Here is a 15,123-nt window from a genome sequence, read left to right as displayed (position 1 = left end):
TGGACTTGATTCCTTATTTTGCATATAAAACAACTATATGCATTGCTAATTTTTCAAAGCATCTTTCTAAGTAAATATTGAATGAAAGTCAGTTTGAAGGGACCCTGCAAGTCTCTGCCTAACCAGGTCTCCCACAGGCCTTCCTCACTGTTACCTCTAAGGCTTTGCACAGCAGGCAGCTCTGCCAAGAACAGGTACCCCATCACGGTACAAATCTTCCAGAGCCTTCTAAAGCATCTGCCTTGGGGAAGCCATTGTTAAGCACTCCAGCTCCCACCAAAAAAACACTTCTCTGATCATCAATTTCATTAGAGTCAGGGCCACACAAATTAGCCCTTGATTGTTTTTAAATTGCTTTCTGTATGATTTTTCTCTCCAACAACCTGATGAACTCCACATTTCAACCTTTTTCTGTGTCCTTGACAGTATGTGGCTCTGTACTCTGTACATAGTAGAAGCTCAGTAGAAATTGGCTGATTGATTAATTGATTACGAGGGGGCCCGTAGATGAGGAGATAATCCACAAGAAAGAAGAAAAAGTTCCACAACAGAACACTTGACACACACTTTACAATTTACCATGCACCTTCACAAACATGATTTTATCTTGAGTCCCTTAACAATTCTGAGAGCCAGACAGGACAGCAAATCTATTCCTTGATTATTACCATGGTAATTGAGTTTTAGAAAGTCTAAAGCAAAGTTGTGAAACTCATGCGTAGCAGAACGGGGATAGAATCTCCACTCTAACTCTCAATGCTGGATACTATGTAAGCTGGAAGCCAAAACACGTGGCACTTATTGGTAAATGCATTTCTCTTTGAGAACTGACCATGAAGTCAGCAGCAGACCATTTGAGAAGACAGGAGGACATTTGACAAAGTAAATGTCAATGTTATGCACAATGTCCCACCATCCCAACCTCGACTCCCACCTCTGTCATAGTACTGAGTGAATAATGTCCCCCTCCAAATTCGCATCAACCTAGGACACGCAATGTTATTTGGAAATAGGGTCTTGCACATGTAAGTAGTTAAGAAACGTCATATTGGATTATACTGGGCCATAAATCCAATTATTGGCGCCCTTATAAGAAGAAGAGAGAACACACAGAGATACACACAGAGAAGAAGTCCAGGTGTGGTGGTTCATGCCTATAATCCCAACACTCTGAGAAGCTGAAGTGGGAGGATCACTCGAAGCCAGGAATTCAAGACCAACCTGGGAAACAGCAAGATCCCATCTCTATAAATTTTTTTTTTTAATTAGCCAGGTGTGGTGGTGCACGCCTGCAATCCCATCTACTTGGTAGGCTAAGACTAGAGGATCCCTTGAGCCTGGGAGTTCGAGGCTGCAGTGAGCTATAATTGTGCCACTGCATTCCAGCCTGGGTAACAGAGCAAGACCCCATCTCTAAAAATAAAAAACAAAAATGAAAAGATAGACAGAGGCAGAGGTTTGTGTGGTACCATTACAAATTCAGCAACTGCCAGCATCTATTAGAGAGGCAAGGAAGAGATTCTCAGTCAGGCTCTCCAGAGGAAGACCCTGCCCATGCCTCAATTTCACACTTATAGCCACCAGAACCACCAGAGAATAAATGCTCTTTGTTGAAGCCACCCAGTTTGTGGCAATTTGTTACAACAGCCCTAGGTAGCCAACAGTGCTAGAACTTCACACTCAAGAAATACCTCTGAGTCTGTTTCCCTGAAGACATTACCGATGCTGACTGCACCCTCCAAAGGGTCCTATCCCACTCTTTTTTATTTAGCTCATCCAAATCTATCCTTTAAGAAGTGGTTCAGTGTCACTTTCTCCAGGAAACCTTATCCAGCCCCATCCTATCAGGAGAGGCCAGGAACCCTTCACCACACCCAGGCATATGCTTATGGTAGCACTTATCACACTGCATCGAGATACATGGTCTACACATCTGACTCCCCCACTAGATCCTGATCTGTGCTGGGGAAGGTGTCCATGTCCCCCAGCGTTTTGCAGATGCTCATTACCTTCTTACGATGGGACATGGGACGTTGTGGAGCCGGATTACAGTATCCGAGTAAATCTCCTTTTGTTTTCTACTTTTCCAGCCAGTACTGTCAAGTACCAGCTGGGTGATCACAGTCAATTACTTAATCTCTCTATTGGCTTCTCTGCTAAATGGGGACAGTGACAACTCCTGCCTTCTCCAGGGCTTGTGAAGATGAAAATCACTCATATATGTAAAGCATTTAGAACATGTGTGGAAAGTGCCTGATAAAAGCCAGCCACTATTTTTACCCTGCCCAGAACAAGCAATCCTCCCTGGCTTCAGACCCAGTAATGGTTACAATGCCGAAAAATAAGATACCACTTCAGGATATGTGGGGAAAGACTAGGAATAGCATTTAGGGAAGCAGAATTTTAATCTCAGGTCTGACCACTTTGGGCAAGTCATGGTACTCCTTTATTTTCACCTTTGTAATAAGAAGGGTTTAGATTAGATTGATTCCTCCCCAGCTAGACTCTAGGATGTTTAGGGATTTGTGAAAGTGACACTCAGCTTCTCAAGCTACAGAATATTTCAGATCTAAAGGAAAGCCCGTATATTAAGAGTAATAACCCTGATGACACTAACCAAATGCCACGCTTCTCTGTGTTTGGAAGGAATTATCTTAACTCCACATAAAAATACTGTTTACTTAATACTGACTTGCGGTTTTGGTCAGCAGTTACTTACATTTTGCAAAAATCAAAGTATCAAAAAAAAAAAAAAAAGCCTAGATAAAACTAAATCACCTTTTTTACTTAAAAGTGCTATTTCCCAAATAGATCATTTTTTCCCAAAGCATCTGACCCATGGGTGAGAACATAATAAAAGGGTGAAAAACTGAGAGTCTCAATAGACTGCGTGAACACTGAAGTCCTTTCTGTCTCTAACGCTCGAGGGATTACTGAAAATTTCTCCAAGGCAATTGACTATAACAATTTATTTCTCATTTAATTTTACTCTGTGGCCCCAAGGGAAAAATGTCTTCCAGGGGAAAAGAAATGTAAGATCCAAGTAAGGATTCTAAAGAGAAAAGCACGGGAAGAGAACATTTAAACAGCTGACAATGTCAAAACAGAAGATAGAAATGAATTTAGGTGTTTAAAACAACAACAACAACAGCAAAAGCCAAATGGGCTGAAGTAGAAATTGCAACAATAGACCTTAGAAGTAATAATAGGCTCTTTGCTGCATTTGTAAGTAAATTTTGAGTTCCTATGAATCGGGTGGGAGCAGGGGTCATATGTGGTCAGGGTGTAGGAAATCAGGAACAAATTTTCTGTGTTTACAGAAGCCAGCACTAGTGGTATTCAGGGCAGATGTGAATGTTCTTCTCCATCAGTTAACAGGGGGATGCAAACCTGTCACAGCCCCTGGGAGCAGAGAAGCTGAGTAGGAACTGAGAGGCAAGCAGAATAAAGTGTTACAGCCTTCTTTTTTTTTTTCTTTCTTTTATTATACTTCATGTTCTAGGGTACATGTGCACAACGTGCAGGTTTGTTAAATATGTATACATGTGCCATGTTGGTGTGCTGCACCCATTAACTCGTCATTTACATTAGGTATATCTCCTAATGCTATCTCTCCCCCACCCCTTCCCTACAATAGAACCCAGTGTGTGATGCTCCCCTTCCTGTATCCAAGTGTTCTCATTGTTCAATTCCCACCTATGAGTGAGAACATGCAGTGTTTGGTTTTCTGTTCTTGGGACAGTTTGTTGAGAATGATGGTTTCCAGCTGCATCCATGTCTCTACAAAGGACATGAACTCATCCTTTTTATGGCTGCATAGTATTCCATGGTGTATATGTGCAACATTTTCTTAATCCAGTCTGTCACTGATGGACATTTGGGTTGGTTCCAAGTCTTTGCTGCTACGAATAATGCCGCAATAAAAAGAAACTACCATCAGAGTGAACAGGCAACCTACAGAATGGGAGAAAACTTTTGCAAACTACCCATCTGACAAAGGGCTAATATCCAGAACCTACAAAGAACTCAAACAAATTTACAAGAAAAAAACAACCCCATCAAAAAGTGTTATATCCTTCTGAGAATACAGGGTGCTAGTGGAGAGAGTATCAGTAATAATAATGCATGCAGAAAGTGCTTTGAAAACAAAATACTAAACAAATAGGACTTATGTCAGTTGGGCCTTCTGATAAATCTATACATTAGATATTATTATTATTATTATTATTATTATTATTAGAGACAGTGTCTCACTCTGTTGCCCAGACTGGAGTACAGTGGCATATTCATAGCTCACTGCAGCCTCTGACTCCTAGACTCAAGCAATCCTCCAGCCTCAGCCTCCTGAGGAGCAGGGGCTACAGATATGCACCACCACATCTGGCTAATTAAAAAAATAATAAATTGTAGACACAGGGTTTCACTATGTTGCCCAAGCTGGGCTTGAACTCCTGGCCTCAAGTGTTCCTCTTGCCAACCTCCCAAAGTTCTGGGTTTACAGGTGTGAGCTATTGCACCCACTCACCCAGAACAGCAGTGGTCCCTGGCCCCAGACTCAGCAATGGCTTCAATGCCCAAAATTAAGACACCATTTCTTATTCTCCAGACAACATCTTTGTATACTCAATCTCTCAATTCTTAGGTATGAGTCTGTACAAAAGAAAGTTGATTCATATAATTACCAACATACACTCTTAAAGCTCCTGAGAAGTACTGGGGGTGACTTCCATGCTGTGTCCCATAGATCAAAATGCATAGTGGAAATCATATATTCACCTATAAATGTACACACAGTGTAACAAAAGCATCAACTATTGCTTTCAAAAAGTGATGATTTTATTGCTTTTTTCTGTTTACTGGTTTGCTTTTATATTATGCTCAATAAATTATAGAAAAATGATTTGATAAATAAATCATTGGTAGATCAAGGTTTTCAAAACCCAGGAAACAGCAGAGAAAAAAGTTTTCCATGGGGCCTTTGATAAAGAATGCAAACAGATGCTTCTTGCTCTGAAATCCAAACACCTTCCCCACTGTAAACTGTCCTTGCTGTTGCTGGCAGCACCAGAGCTTGAGTAAAGGGGATTGTGCACCTGACTAGAGTGGCAAGGACCATCTTGAGTCTCTACAAATACAACATTAGCTTGAGTCCAGTCATCTCTGTTTGCCACTGTAACCTTCCCTAGGAGCTCAGATGTAAGTGCAACATTCATTATTACAACGTGACCAGACAGAAAATAACCGGTGTACAAATAGCTAATTGTCAAGTGGCCATGAACCCCATTGTCTCTGACCATTAGCATAAGACACTAAAGGGCTATTAAATGAAGGGATTCAGATCTGATTGCTGGGTAATTTCAAGAAGTGAAAAAAGAATTCTATTCTTTCTGCTAATAGACACTCTCCCAATGGGAAGCACGATTCCAGTAGCCATAGGGTTCCGAGGTTACATAAAAACTGGTGTAGGCCAACTGTCCTGTGGCTTAAGATTTTCTGAGAGGAATGTGTCTAGGAAATTGGTATCCTCCTCCCTCACTCCTACGGCCTCCATCTGGTAAAATCCATTCATGCCCCCAAGCTCCAGCTCAAATGCCAGCTCTTCAGGAACACCTTCCCTGACCAGAGCCCCTTGGCATGATCCACTTGCCTTTTATCTTCATGGTTCTTTGTGCAAGATGTTAATAAACACATACACTGTGATATTATAGCTACTCTTTATACAGTGTCAATCTCTGATACTATATTATGAATTTCTTTAAGGCAACACTGAGTCTTATTTATCTGTTTCCTCAGTGCTTGCATGTGATGCTTGGCAAGTCACAGTACACCTCCTATCTACCATTTCATTTAATGTTCACCATAGTCCAGTGAGGAAAGTAAAATATGATGATTATGGCCGGCCTGATTGAGAAAACCGGGGCTCCAAGAGATCAATTATTTGCCCACGGTCCTACAGCTAAGGGCTAAAAAAACTAGACTCAGTCCCGGCTCTTAGCAGCTTGCAAAGTTTTCATGACATCTTTTGCTTCCAATAAGCTCTAAAAGCTGCTTCACCAAGGCAGTAAAGACAGATCTACAGTGTTCCAGATTAGTCTGTGTATGAACAGCTCATTTTGTGACACCAAGAGGCATGCTTAGAATTTGTTAAAAACACCAGCCCTGATGCTCACAACCTTTGCTCACAGGCAGTTCTCTTGCTCCCTCTTTTTTTCCCCTGTGAAAAATACACAAGTGAAGATTTTGTAAAGTTTCTTCAACGATCATATATTAATTTTTAATGAGAAAAGAAAACCGTCATCTACATGGCAGCAGAAAGAAAACAAGATCACAAGCCCACGGATGGTGTGGGGTGTAAATTCTATGCCTGTAGCCTCCTCTTAACTCAAAGTGTGAGGAATTTCTGTGTTTAATCCTCAGTGTTTATCAGGAGGAGCCTCTGCAGCCGGTGGATATGAATATTCTACTCATTAGGAGAAGTAACCCCTGCTGGGAGGAAGGAATGTTTATTTCATCAGCCTTTGCCTTGGCCTGGCTGAAATAAGCCCTTTGCTCTGACTTGACACCCTCAAAGCGACTTTATAATTGTCATTTGTCTTCCCAAGCAAATGTTCCTTCAGAGAGAGGGATCAAGAAGCCTGGGTATTTTTATTTGCAAGATATGCACACTCTTCATTATAAATTAACAAACAAGACATTCTGTTTTACACACCAGAGGAAAAATGAAGTACATAAAAAGTGAGGTATCTAATATTTCTGACAGATTTGTCCCTGAGGTCCTGTCTTCTTAATACTTAATCGTGTTGTGGTCCTGCCTCCCTCACCCAGCCTTGCTCTCTGCCCTGCAACCTCTGTGTATTCTCACTGTTTATGGTCCCAGTGCAATGTCATCAGAAACTCCTCCAACACTATATGGGCAAATTCTGGCAGGAAAAAAAAAAAAAAAAAAAAAAAAACTCTTCATATATTATAATATCTGTAATATGTAATGAGAACTATTTCTACTCACTCAGCTTTTCTACGAATCTGGACTAGACTACAATTCCTACACCTGCAAAGTTCTCAGTACACAGAACAAATCATCTGAGGATATCACATGGCACCAGATACTCACATTTTCTGACCGGAGCCTCTTGGCAGGACACCCTCCATCCCTGGGGTGAAGCATGTAATACAGTCGGACTTTGCTTGCATGTTTTCGACTCTGAGAAGGAAAAGCAGAAGCAGATACTGTAAAAGAGAAGCCATTTCAAATCCTTTGAAACCTAGCCTGTGCCTGCAAATGCAAAACGAAATGTATTTTCAGTAGAAGACACTTCTGCATACTCCTGTGAGGGATGTAGGATGTAGTTTCAGATAGGTTAAGTGGCTTGCCCCAAGTTGTAAAGCCAGTGTAATTTCAAGATGAGAAAACACAGTAATGAAGAAGGTGAGGCATTGAAATCATTTAGCCTAGGGTGGATAATATACTATATTTAATTTTCCTCAAAAATAAAAACAAATAAGCAAAGGAAATAACATGAGGATCAATTGTGATGAGAAGAGGGACAGTGATCTCTCTCACTACTGCTGCCCTACCCTCAGGGTCTGGGGACAATGCCTCTCTGGGAGCCTGGTACACCTCACCCCCAATAGAAGCCTTTTCTCACGGCTCTCCCACACACAGGCTTCATTAGTAAGCTATCAAAAGGGATGGGATTCTCTAAGTCAGATATCATAAGCAAACTAAAGACAATTGTATGTCAGTCTGCGGACTGACCACAGCCTAAGCTACCTGCCAGCAGATGATGCAGTTGAGCAAATAGAGACCCGTGTTCTTCGGAATTAGCAGGATTGTTGATTTCTGGCTATACTGACTGGTCCATGCCCAGCATGGAGAAACTGATGCTTTCTTTGTTCCCTATTTCCTCTACTTTGCTCAACGGAGAGTTTCATCCCGGATTCCCATCACGTTTAAAGAATACAGCAGTTCTAACTTCAAGTTTCTACCTGAGGCAGGATGGAAGTGTGAAAAGAACACTAATAGTCATCAGACATTCAGAATCTGGGTTCCAGCTCTACCACTTCCTAGCTGTCTGATATTAGGCCAGTCTCTTATTGGAATGTGTTTATATCAAAATAAGTCTCATTTTCTCCATGTACAAAATGAATACCACAATATTTGCTAGAGTGTCGTAAGAATCAAATGAGACATTGCACATGAAAAATTGCAATCTGTGTAATATTAAACATTTCTCGCTGTTGACTGCATCGCCTCTCGAATCTATTGTTCCCTAATTCCAATACCCCTTCCTTTTCCTTTACTCAGAGGTTACTTCCTTCTTTTCCAGGCTTTTGTTCCACTATGACTTTATTTACAGTTGCATCCTAGCCCATCTCCTGGATGTTGGTTTACTTTTGTGAATCAGCCACGAAGGCAAAGTGATGTTCAGAGAACACACAGCAGGTTGCACCTTGTTTACAGGATAAATTGTAAATCCTTCCTGTCCATTTTCTTCATTCATCACTTTCTTAAATCCTGTATTCTGCCTGGAGCAAGAAGACCATGCTTTTAGACAATTCCTGAACACTTTTAAGGCCTTTAAATGAGTTTAAAAGTGACAATGAAACATGAAAAATTTTTACAGATGTGTAAAAGTACTGAAATGTGACTTGGAAATATATTGTTAACACTTACAGCACCATTTCTAGGTTACATAGTAGGTTTTAATCAAAGGTCATCTGGAGGTTTTTTTTTTTTTTCTTTGTCTAGATTTCTTAAGAGAGACATGTAGATGAGTCAATATTATTATGTGGCTTCTACATGTTTTTGAAAATGACCGTGCAGGCTTATATTTTTCTCTTTGCAAATAAATTTGCAGCTTACTAACATCTGTACCTATTTTCTGCCATTTTGCTGAGGTTATTTTAGAGGTAAGGAAGGAGTCATCTTTATATTGGGACTACTACTGCAGTCAAAAGAATAAAAAGGAACATCTAAACTGCAAGATGCTGACTGTGGACAGAGCCTGAGCTGGTGAAAAAGCACACAGATGATAATGGGTGGAAAAACAAGTGGGAACAATGTGAGCTCAAACGTGGCTAAAGTGGATTTTCAATTTTGCATTTGTTACCATAGAAGAGCTTCTTTTCACATTCCCTGCATTATCCACCTCCTAAAGCTCTGGATTTCCAGAGAATGAAATTATGGCAAAACTGGAAATCTCATCACGTGGCCTGGTTTGTGGCTGTTTTGTCGTTTTTCTTTCTCCCCCGCTCTTAATCTAAAGTATTCCATTTCTTTTAAAAAGACCTTCTAGTACAGGCAGAGTTCACTGAGTTGTTTCATTACACTTAGACAAACTAGTTGAACCATTAGGAAAATAAATGCCAAGCTCTGATATGAAGCTGTTAGTGATGTGAGATGTTGGGATTTGAGGCTTATTAGTGATTTTGATCAGTACAGGCCTGTTTTCCTCCCTCAGGCCCTGCCCCCACCCCCAGTTTTGGCGGGAGAAGGAATGGCTACACCGCAAGCAGTGCCCTTGCCTATGGTTTACGGTGAGGGAAATCAGAGCTTTGGCAAATACCACCTGATTCTGGAATGATGGCGGAGGCATCCTCGTTCATCATTTAGCAGCATTCCTTTGGCCTGGGCACCTTTTTTCCCTCTCTTTGCTTTCCCCAGGGTGCCTGGACCAGATCCAATGCCTTCCCTGCCCACAACTTCCAGCAGGAAGTGAAAATCTGCAGACTTCTCAGGGGGAGGAGTGTGGAGTCACATTCCGGATTAGCCTGACTCAAATCCAAAGCTGCTTCCAAATTACGTTGGTTGACAAAGGGAAAGAGGTTCCCTGCAGATCCTTCCTGGGGTTTCTACAGCTTGCCCTGCCTCCAACCTAGGCCTGTGGCACCTGAGGATGGAGACCTGCCAGGAAGCCCCCTCCTTCCTTCCTCCTTCCCTCCCTCCCTGCCTCCCTCCCTCCCTTTCTTCCTCCCTTTCTTTCTCTCTCTCCCTCTCTTTTTTTTTTTTTTTTTTTTTTTTTTTTTTTGTGACAGTCTCATTCTGCTCACTCTGTCACCCAGGCTGGAGTGCAATGGCACAATCTCAGCTCACTGCAACCTCCACCTCCCAGGTTCAAGCGATTCCCCTGCCTCAGCCTCCCTGGTAGCTGGGATTATAGGAGTGCGCCACCATGCCTAGGTAGTTTTTCTATTTTTAGTAGAGACGAGGTTTCACCATGTTGGCCAGGCTGGTCTGTAACTCCTGGCCTCAGGTGAGCTGCCCACCTCAGCCACCCTTTCCTTTCTTCCCGGCTTTCTCACCTCTCTCTCTAGATGAGGCTCTCTGAGACACAGTGTCTTCCTCTAACTGGCTCCTTTCTACCCCGTACCTACTGGAAATTCTTTGGGATTTGGCACAGTAATCTCACTCCTTTCAATTTATTCTAAAAAACAAACAAATGAACAAAAACTTTCCTAAAACAAGAAAGTTAAAATAATTGAAACAAAGATGTCCATTGCAGCATTACCTAAATAGGAACAAAAAATTAGCGAGACAACTGCAGATTTAACAACAGAAGGCTGGATAAAGCAGCCGTGGCATGCCCTATGTTAAACGGAGAATTGGGGGTGAGGGAACCTTTACATATATATATACACACACACACATATACACACACACACTCACATATATATATATAAAGGTTTTTAAATGCATGTTATATATATACATATATATGTACATACATATATAATGAATATTGAAAGAAAAATGCTAAACTCAAAACTGCACAGATACTATGACTACAATTACATAAAAGTGCATAAGTAGATAACACAGGTAGAAAAGAAAAAGAAAAAAAAAACATGATTTCTTAGGATACGTGGAGTATGATTGGCTTTCATTTTTTATTTTTATAACAAATTTGCCAATAACATAAATATAATAATAATAATTTTGCAATGTTTAAGCCATTTTGATTTTGATTTATGTACACTTTTTACCCACAATTATTGTAATTAGTAAAAAGCATCACTGATCAGAAATGTTATTAACATATACTGCTATAATTGACCACATTTCCATCTACCCTTGTTAATGTCTTATTAACATTCAAAATGCATTTTTGTTTCATTGGAGGACTTGGTATTAGATGAGCCTTCTTAACCCAAGAGCAATACATGCTACTTCCAATTTTAAAACTTGTTTTTAGTACACACAAATGCCAGGGTACATAAGTGTCACTTTCACTTTCTGTGTATAAATAGAGACTGGAGGATGGGGAGGCCTAAGCTATACACACAACTACACTGCGAAGCGCTAGAGGAAAAGACACATCTGAAACTGGCTCTTACATCATCCAAATAAACACAAGCAACAACACATCCTTATTACTTTTTCCAAGGTTTATTAGTTCCAAAATTTCCACTGCTCTTAAGAGTCTGAAAAGACAGGAAAACTGCCAAGTGAAAAGAACTTCAAGGAGAAAAAAATACCCACATGTTAAATGTATATATTACAGAGTTTCAGGAGAAAAAAAAGAACCATTACATTAAGGGAAAAGACATGAAAAAGAAATAACAATCTCTTCCAATCGCACTGAGAGTCAATCCCAGGCTCTTTTTTGCATTAATATTTGCATTTTGAGCAAAAGTCATTGCTTTCATTCAAAACACATCAACTTTAAGCTTCCCAGATCGACCAGAAATTACCAACTCTTCCATTTTAATTAAAGCCTTTGCCCCCGATCCTAGGCATTGTGCAGGGACAGACCTATCTGAAGATTAGTTTCTTTTGCTGAAACAATCTCTTGGCACTCAAGGAAATAGTCTAAAATGGAAATTCAGGCCAGCCTTCTCTTTGGGGGAATAAAGAACAAGACAAACCTCTATTTCAGATGTATTGCTGTGAAAGAAGGAGGCGAAACACATAGAAATAGAATGGCTTTTTGCCTCATCTAAATAACCATCTTCCATTATCATGCATGCCTCAAAAAAATTCACAACTCAAATTTGCTTCCGGCAGGGCTACTGATTTCTGGTATCATAAAATGTGGCAATAACAAAGCAACCTTATATTTGCATAATGCTTCAGGCAGTCTTTACAGTCCTTCCAGGATCATCATCTCATTTCATCCCGGAATCACAGTTGTGAGGCTGGCAGGAGAGGTGCTATCTCAAATAAACTTAAAGATCCATTTCTGATTTCCTAGATAAGTCTTCCACCATCTTATTTCATCAGAGGGATCTAATTATACCTCTTCTAGCAACCAGCTAAAATAAGCCAAGGACCTCAATAAAACAGGAAAACCTGGAACAAAAATTGATTCTCACATGCCACCACATTTGACGTCATTCCGGGGAGAAGAGGAGCCAATAGGGAAAGGACAGCAAACACCAAACGTCTAGCACACTGGGATTCCTGCAAAACAACCACTGATGCGAGATGAGGGACTCCATCACACAGGATGAAATGAAAGGGAATCCTAGCAGAACCCCAGGGAGCATCCCTTCACTGAGGGCCCCAGGGATGAGCCCTGGAAAAGGTGCAGCATGGCCTCACTAGGAGGCAGGGTTAAATGCAGAGAAGCCAAATAGAAAACCACAAGTGTTGGGGATTCCCTCTAATGAATGGAACTCTTTTCCAAATGGATGTATCTTCCCTTATTTGCCAGGGGAAGAACACTGGGCACAGAAACTCCCTGTACCTGGAGTGAAAGATGGGTGAACTAAAACTCTAGGAAGAGAAAACTGGTCCCTAAAGGAAGGCTTCACCAACACAGGGAAGGAAGAATTCAAACTCCTCTGCTGGAAGATCCCGCGGTTCCAGGTCCGAGGCCTCCTGCCCAGGCCACTGGGCTACTGAAATAGTGCTAAAATCAGATCAGAAGATCCTAAAAGGATTTAGGCAGACGATGGAAAGATCCAAGGCCAACCACACATAGCAGGGACACATGGCTGGTCTTAATAACCTTCTGCTCTGCCAAAGATTAGTGGCATCTATAAAAAAACTGTGAAAAAAATATGAAAGAAGACTTTTGAGAAACTCTCAAGGAAATTAAGCAATTGTTTGCAAAATATTTACTACAATAAGTAGAAGTTTTGAATGGCATATGTTTTTTCTCATTTAATTCAAGAAAATATCAACAGGGTAAAAGCTGAAAGATGAGATAAGACAACAGATTGAGATAAGGTATTAGGGTCTGAGTTAATACAGAGTGGAAATTCAAAACATCATAGCTTAATTTTGAAGGTCTTTCAGTTTAATAGCAAAATCAACACGGCAGATCTATGTAGAAGTCAAGATAGAGACAATTTCTAGAACGCTTAGAATAAAAAGTAAAACAAGAAAAAAAGAAATTAAAGATCTTATACATGAAAAACCAGAACAAATGTAATATGGCTTTAATGGCAGAATAAACAAATACATGGAATATAATAGAAAGTCCCAAAATAGATTCAGTAATTTGGGACCGAAAGAAAACTAAGAAAATATATTTAACCTTGTGATGGGAAAGTTTTCTAAGCAAAGAAAGAAAAAAAAGGAAGACTGATGGACCTGGCTCCAAAAAAATAAGTGTTTTCAATCTGAAATACCTATATATCAGAAACAACCCACAAAGTAGGAAAAATATTTGCAGCACGTAAAAGAAAATGGCTTACTATCTTTGAGATCAAAAGTGTCCTCACAAATTTACTCAGAAAGAAACATTAAAATAGACAAAGGATAGAAACAGGAATTTAGAAATACTAATAGTTAAAAGACTTACAAAAAGAAATTCATCCAAATGCTACCTTAAACTGTTTAATTTAAAAAATGTGTTTCTTTCACCCATCAAATTGGCAAGGATTTACAAGATATGCATATCCATATTGGTTGAAGATGCAGAAAAAGCTAGCACTTGTGTACATAGATAGATAATAGGCATGTAAATTGATACAAGCTTCCTGGATGGAAATTTTGCAATATATATCCAAAGCAAAAACTTGTTTAATTCAACAATCCTACTTCTTTGAATGTATTCTAAGGAAACAATCGGAGACATGTATTGCCATTTATTTATAATAGTAAACATGGGAAAATAAGTTAAATGCCCTAAAACAAGAGGGATAAATATTATAATATATCCATATAATAGATACCAAGGAGCCACTGGCAAACATAATAATAATATTCAATGACATAAATATAAATGTATAAATTTTAAAAGGCAGTTTCTAATCAGAATGTACATTTTTAAACAAAAATGTGTATGCATCTGTATGCATATACAAGGCAAAGATCTAGGAAGAAACATACAAAAGGATTAGTATTGTTTATATGGATTATGAGTGATTTTAAGTGTTCTTATTAATGTATTTTTGAAATTTTAGATTACTTAGAAGACCAAATCATTCCAATAATCAGAAGGAAAAATCATCATTTTAAAGATTCATTCTAATACTGATGATTTATCATTCTAATAGAGGAAAACATGTCCCAGAAAGACCAAGAGATTTTCTCAAGATCCCACAACTTACAAGTTTTCAGCAAACAGGGATTATATCTGTTGGTTTCACTGTTGTATCCTCAAAATCTATCACAATGCCTGACACATGGCTGGTGCTCAATAAAGATTTGTCATTTCAGTGATTCAACATGTGAAGGAAAGAATAAGTCAACCTCAGAACAAGAACCCAAGACCCTTGAAGAATTAAGACCATTGTGTAAAAGTGTTGTGTACATTTGAAATATGCTGTTACAGATCCCTTTGCATTCAAAAAATGAAATTGAAAGCCTCACAGATCTACTTCCATCTCTAAACTCCATGGCTGCAGTACAGCTCAGAGAGGGGCAAGGGAGCCCGCAGACCAGAGACAGTCCTAAGTGGCAGTGCCCACAGGCATTTGACAGAGTGCACGGTGGAGGAAACCTCTCAGTAGATGAGTTGATGGACTGCAGTTGAAGCATAAGCTCTGAAGAAACTGAAGGTTTCCTGCAACTAGTGCAAAAGAGGAGATTCAGAGTAGCAGTTGTCTTGCTGCAGAGTCCACAGCTCAAACGGAGGCAGTGTGTTGAGGAAGAGAGGTTTGGAACAAGGCAGCGTTAACTCCTCTACTGTTTCCAAGAATCAGGGATCCACTAGATACTAGCTCAGTAAAGTG

The 15,123-nt window shown here is 39.9% G+C and overlaps 1 protein-coding gene across 2 annotated transcripts in view; it reads right to left on the bottom strand.

The window, feature by feature from the left end:
- Positions 1-15,123, bottom strand: part of ZMAT4 (zinc finger matrin-type 4) — a 294,319-nt gene that overhangs the window by 222,294 nt on the left and 56,902 nt on the right. For both annotated transcript variants that reach the window (XM_030937839.1, XM_030937840.1), the window contains exon 2: positions 7,112-7,201. In XM_030937839.1, the coding sequence (XP_030793699.1) occupies positions 7,112-7,201 (90 nt within the window). The remainder of the gene's footprint in view (positions 1-7,111; positions 7,202-15,123) is intronic.

The sequence above is a fragment of the Rhinopithecus roxellana genome, chromosome 9 (assembly GCF_007565055.1).
Source record: "Rhinopithecus roxellana isolate Shanxi Qingling chromosome 9, ASM756505v1, whole genome shotgun sequence".
Classification (NCBI taxonomy): domain Eukaryota; kingdom Metazoa; phylum Chordata; class Mammalia; order Primates; family Cercopithecidae; genus Rhinopithecus; species Rhinopithecus roxellana.
This window is presented reverse-complemented; position numbering and strand designations above follow the sequence as displayed.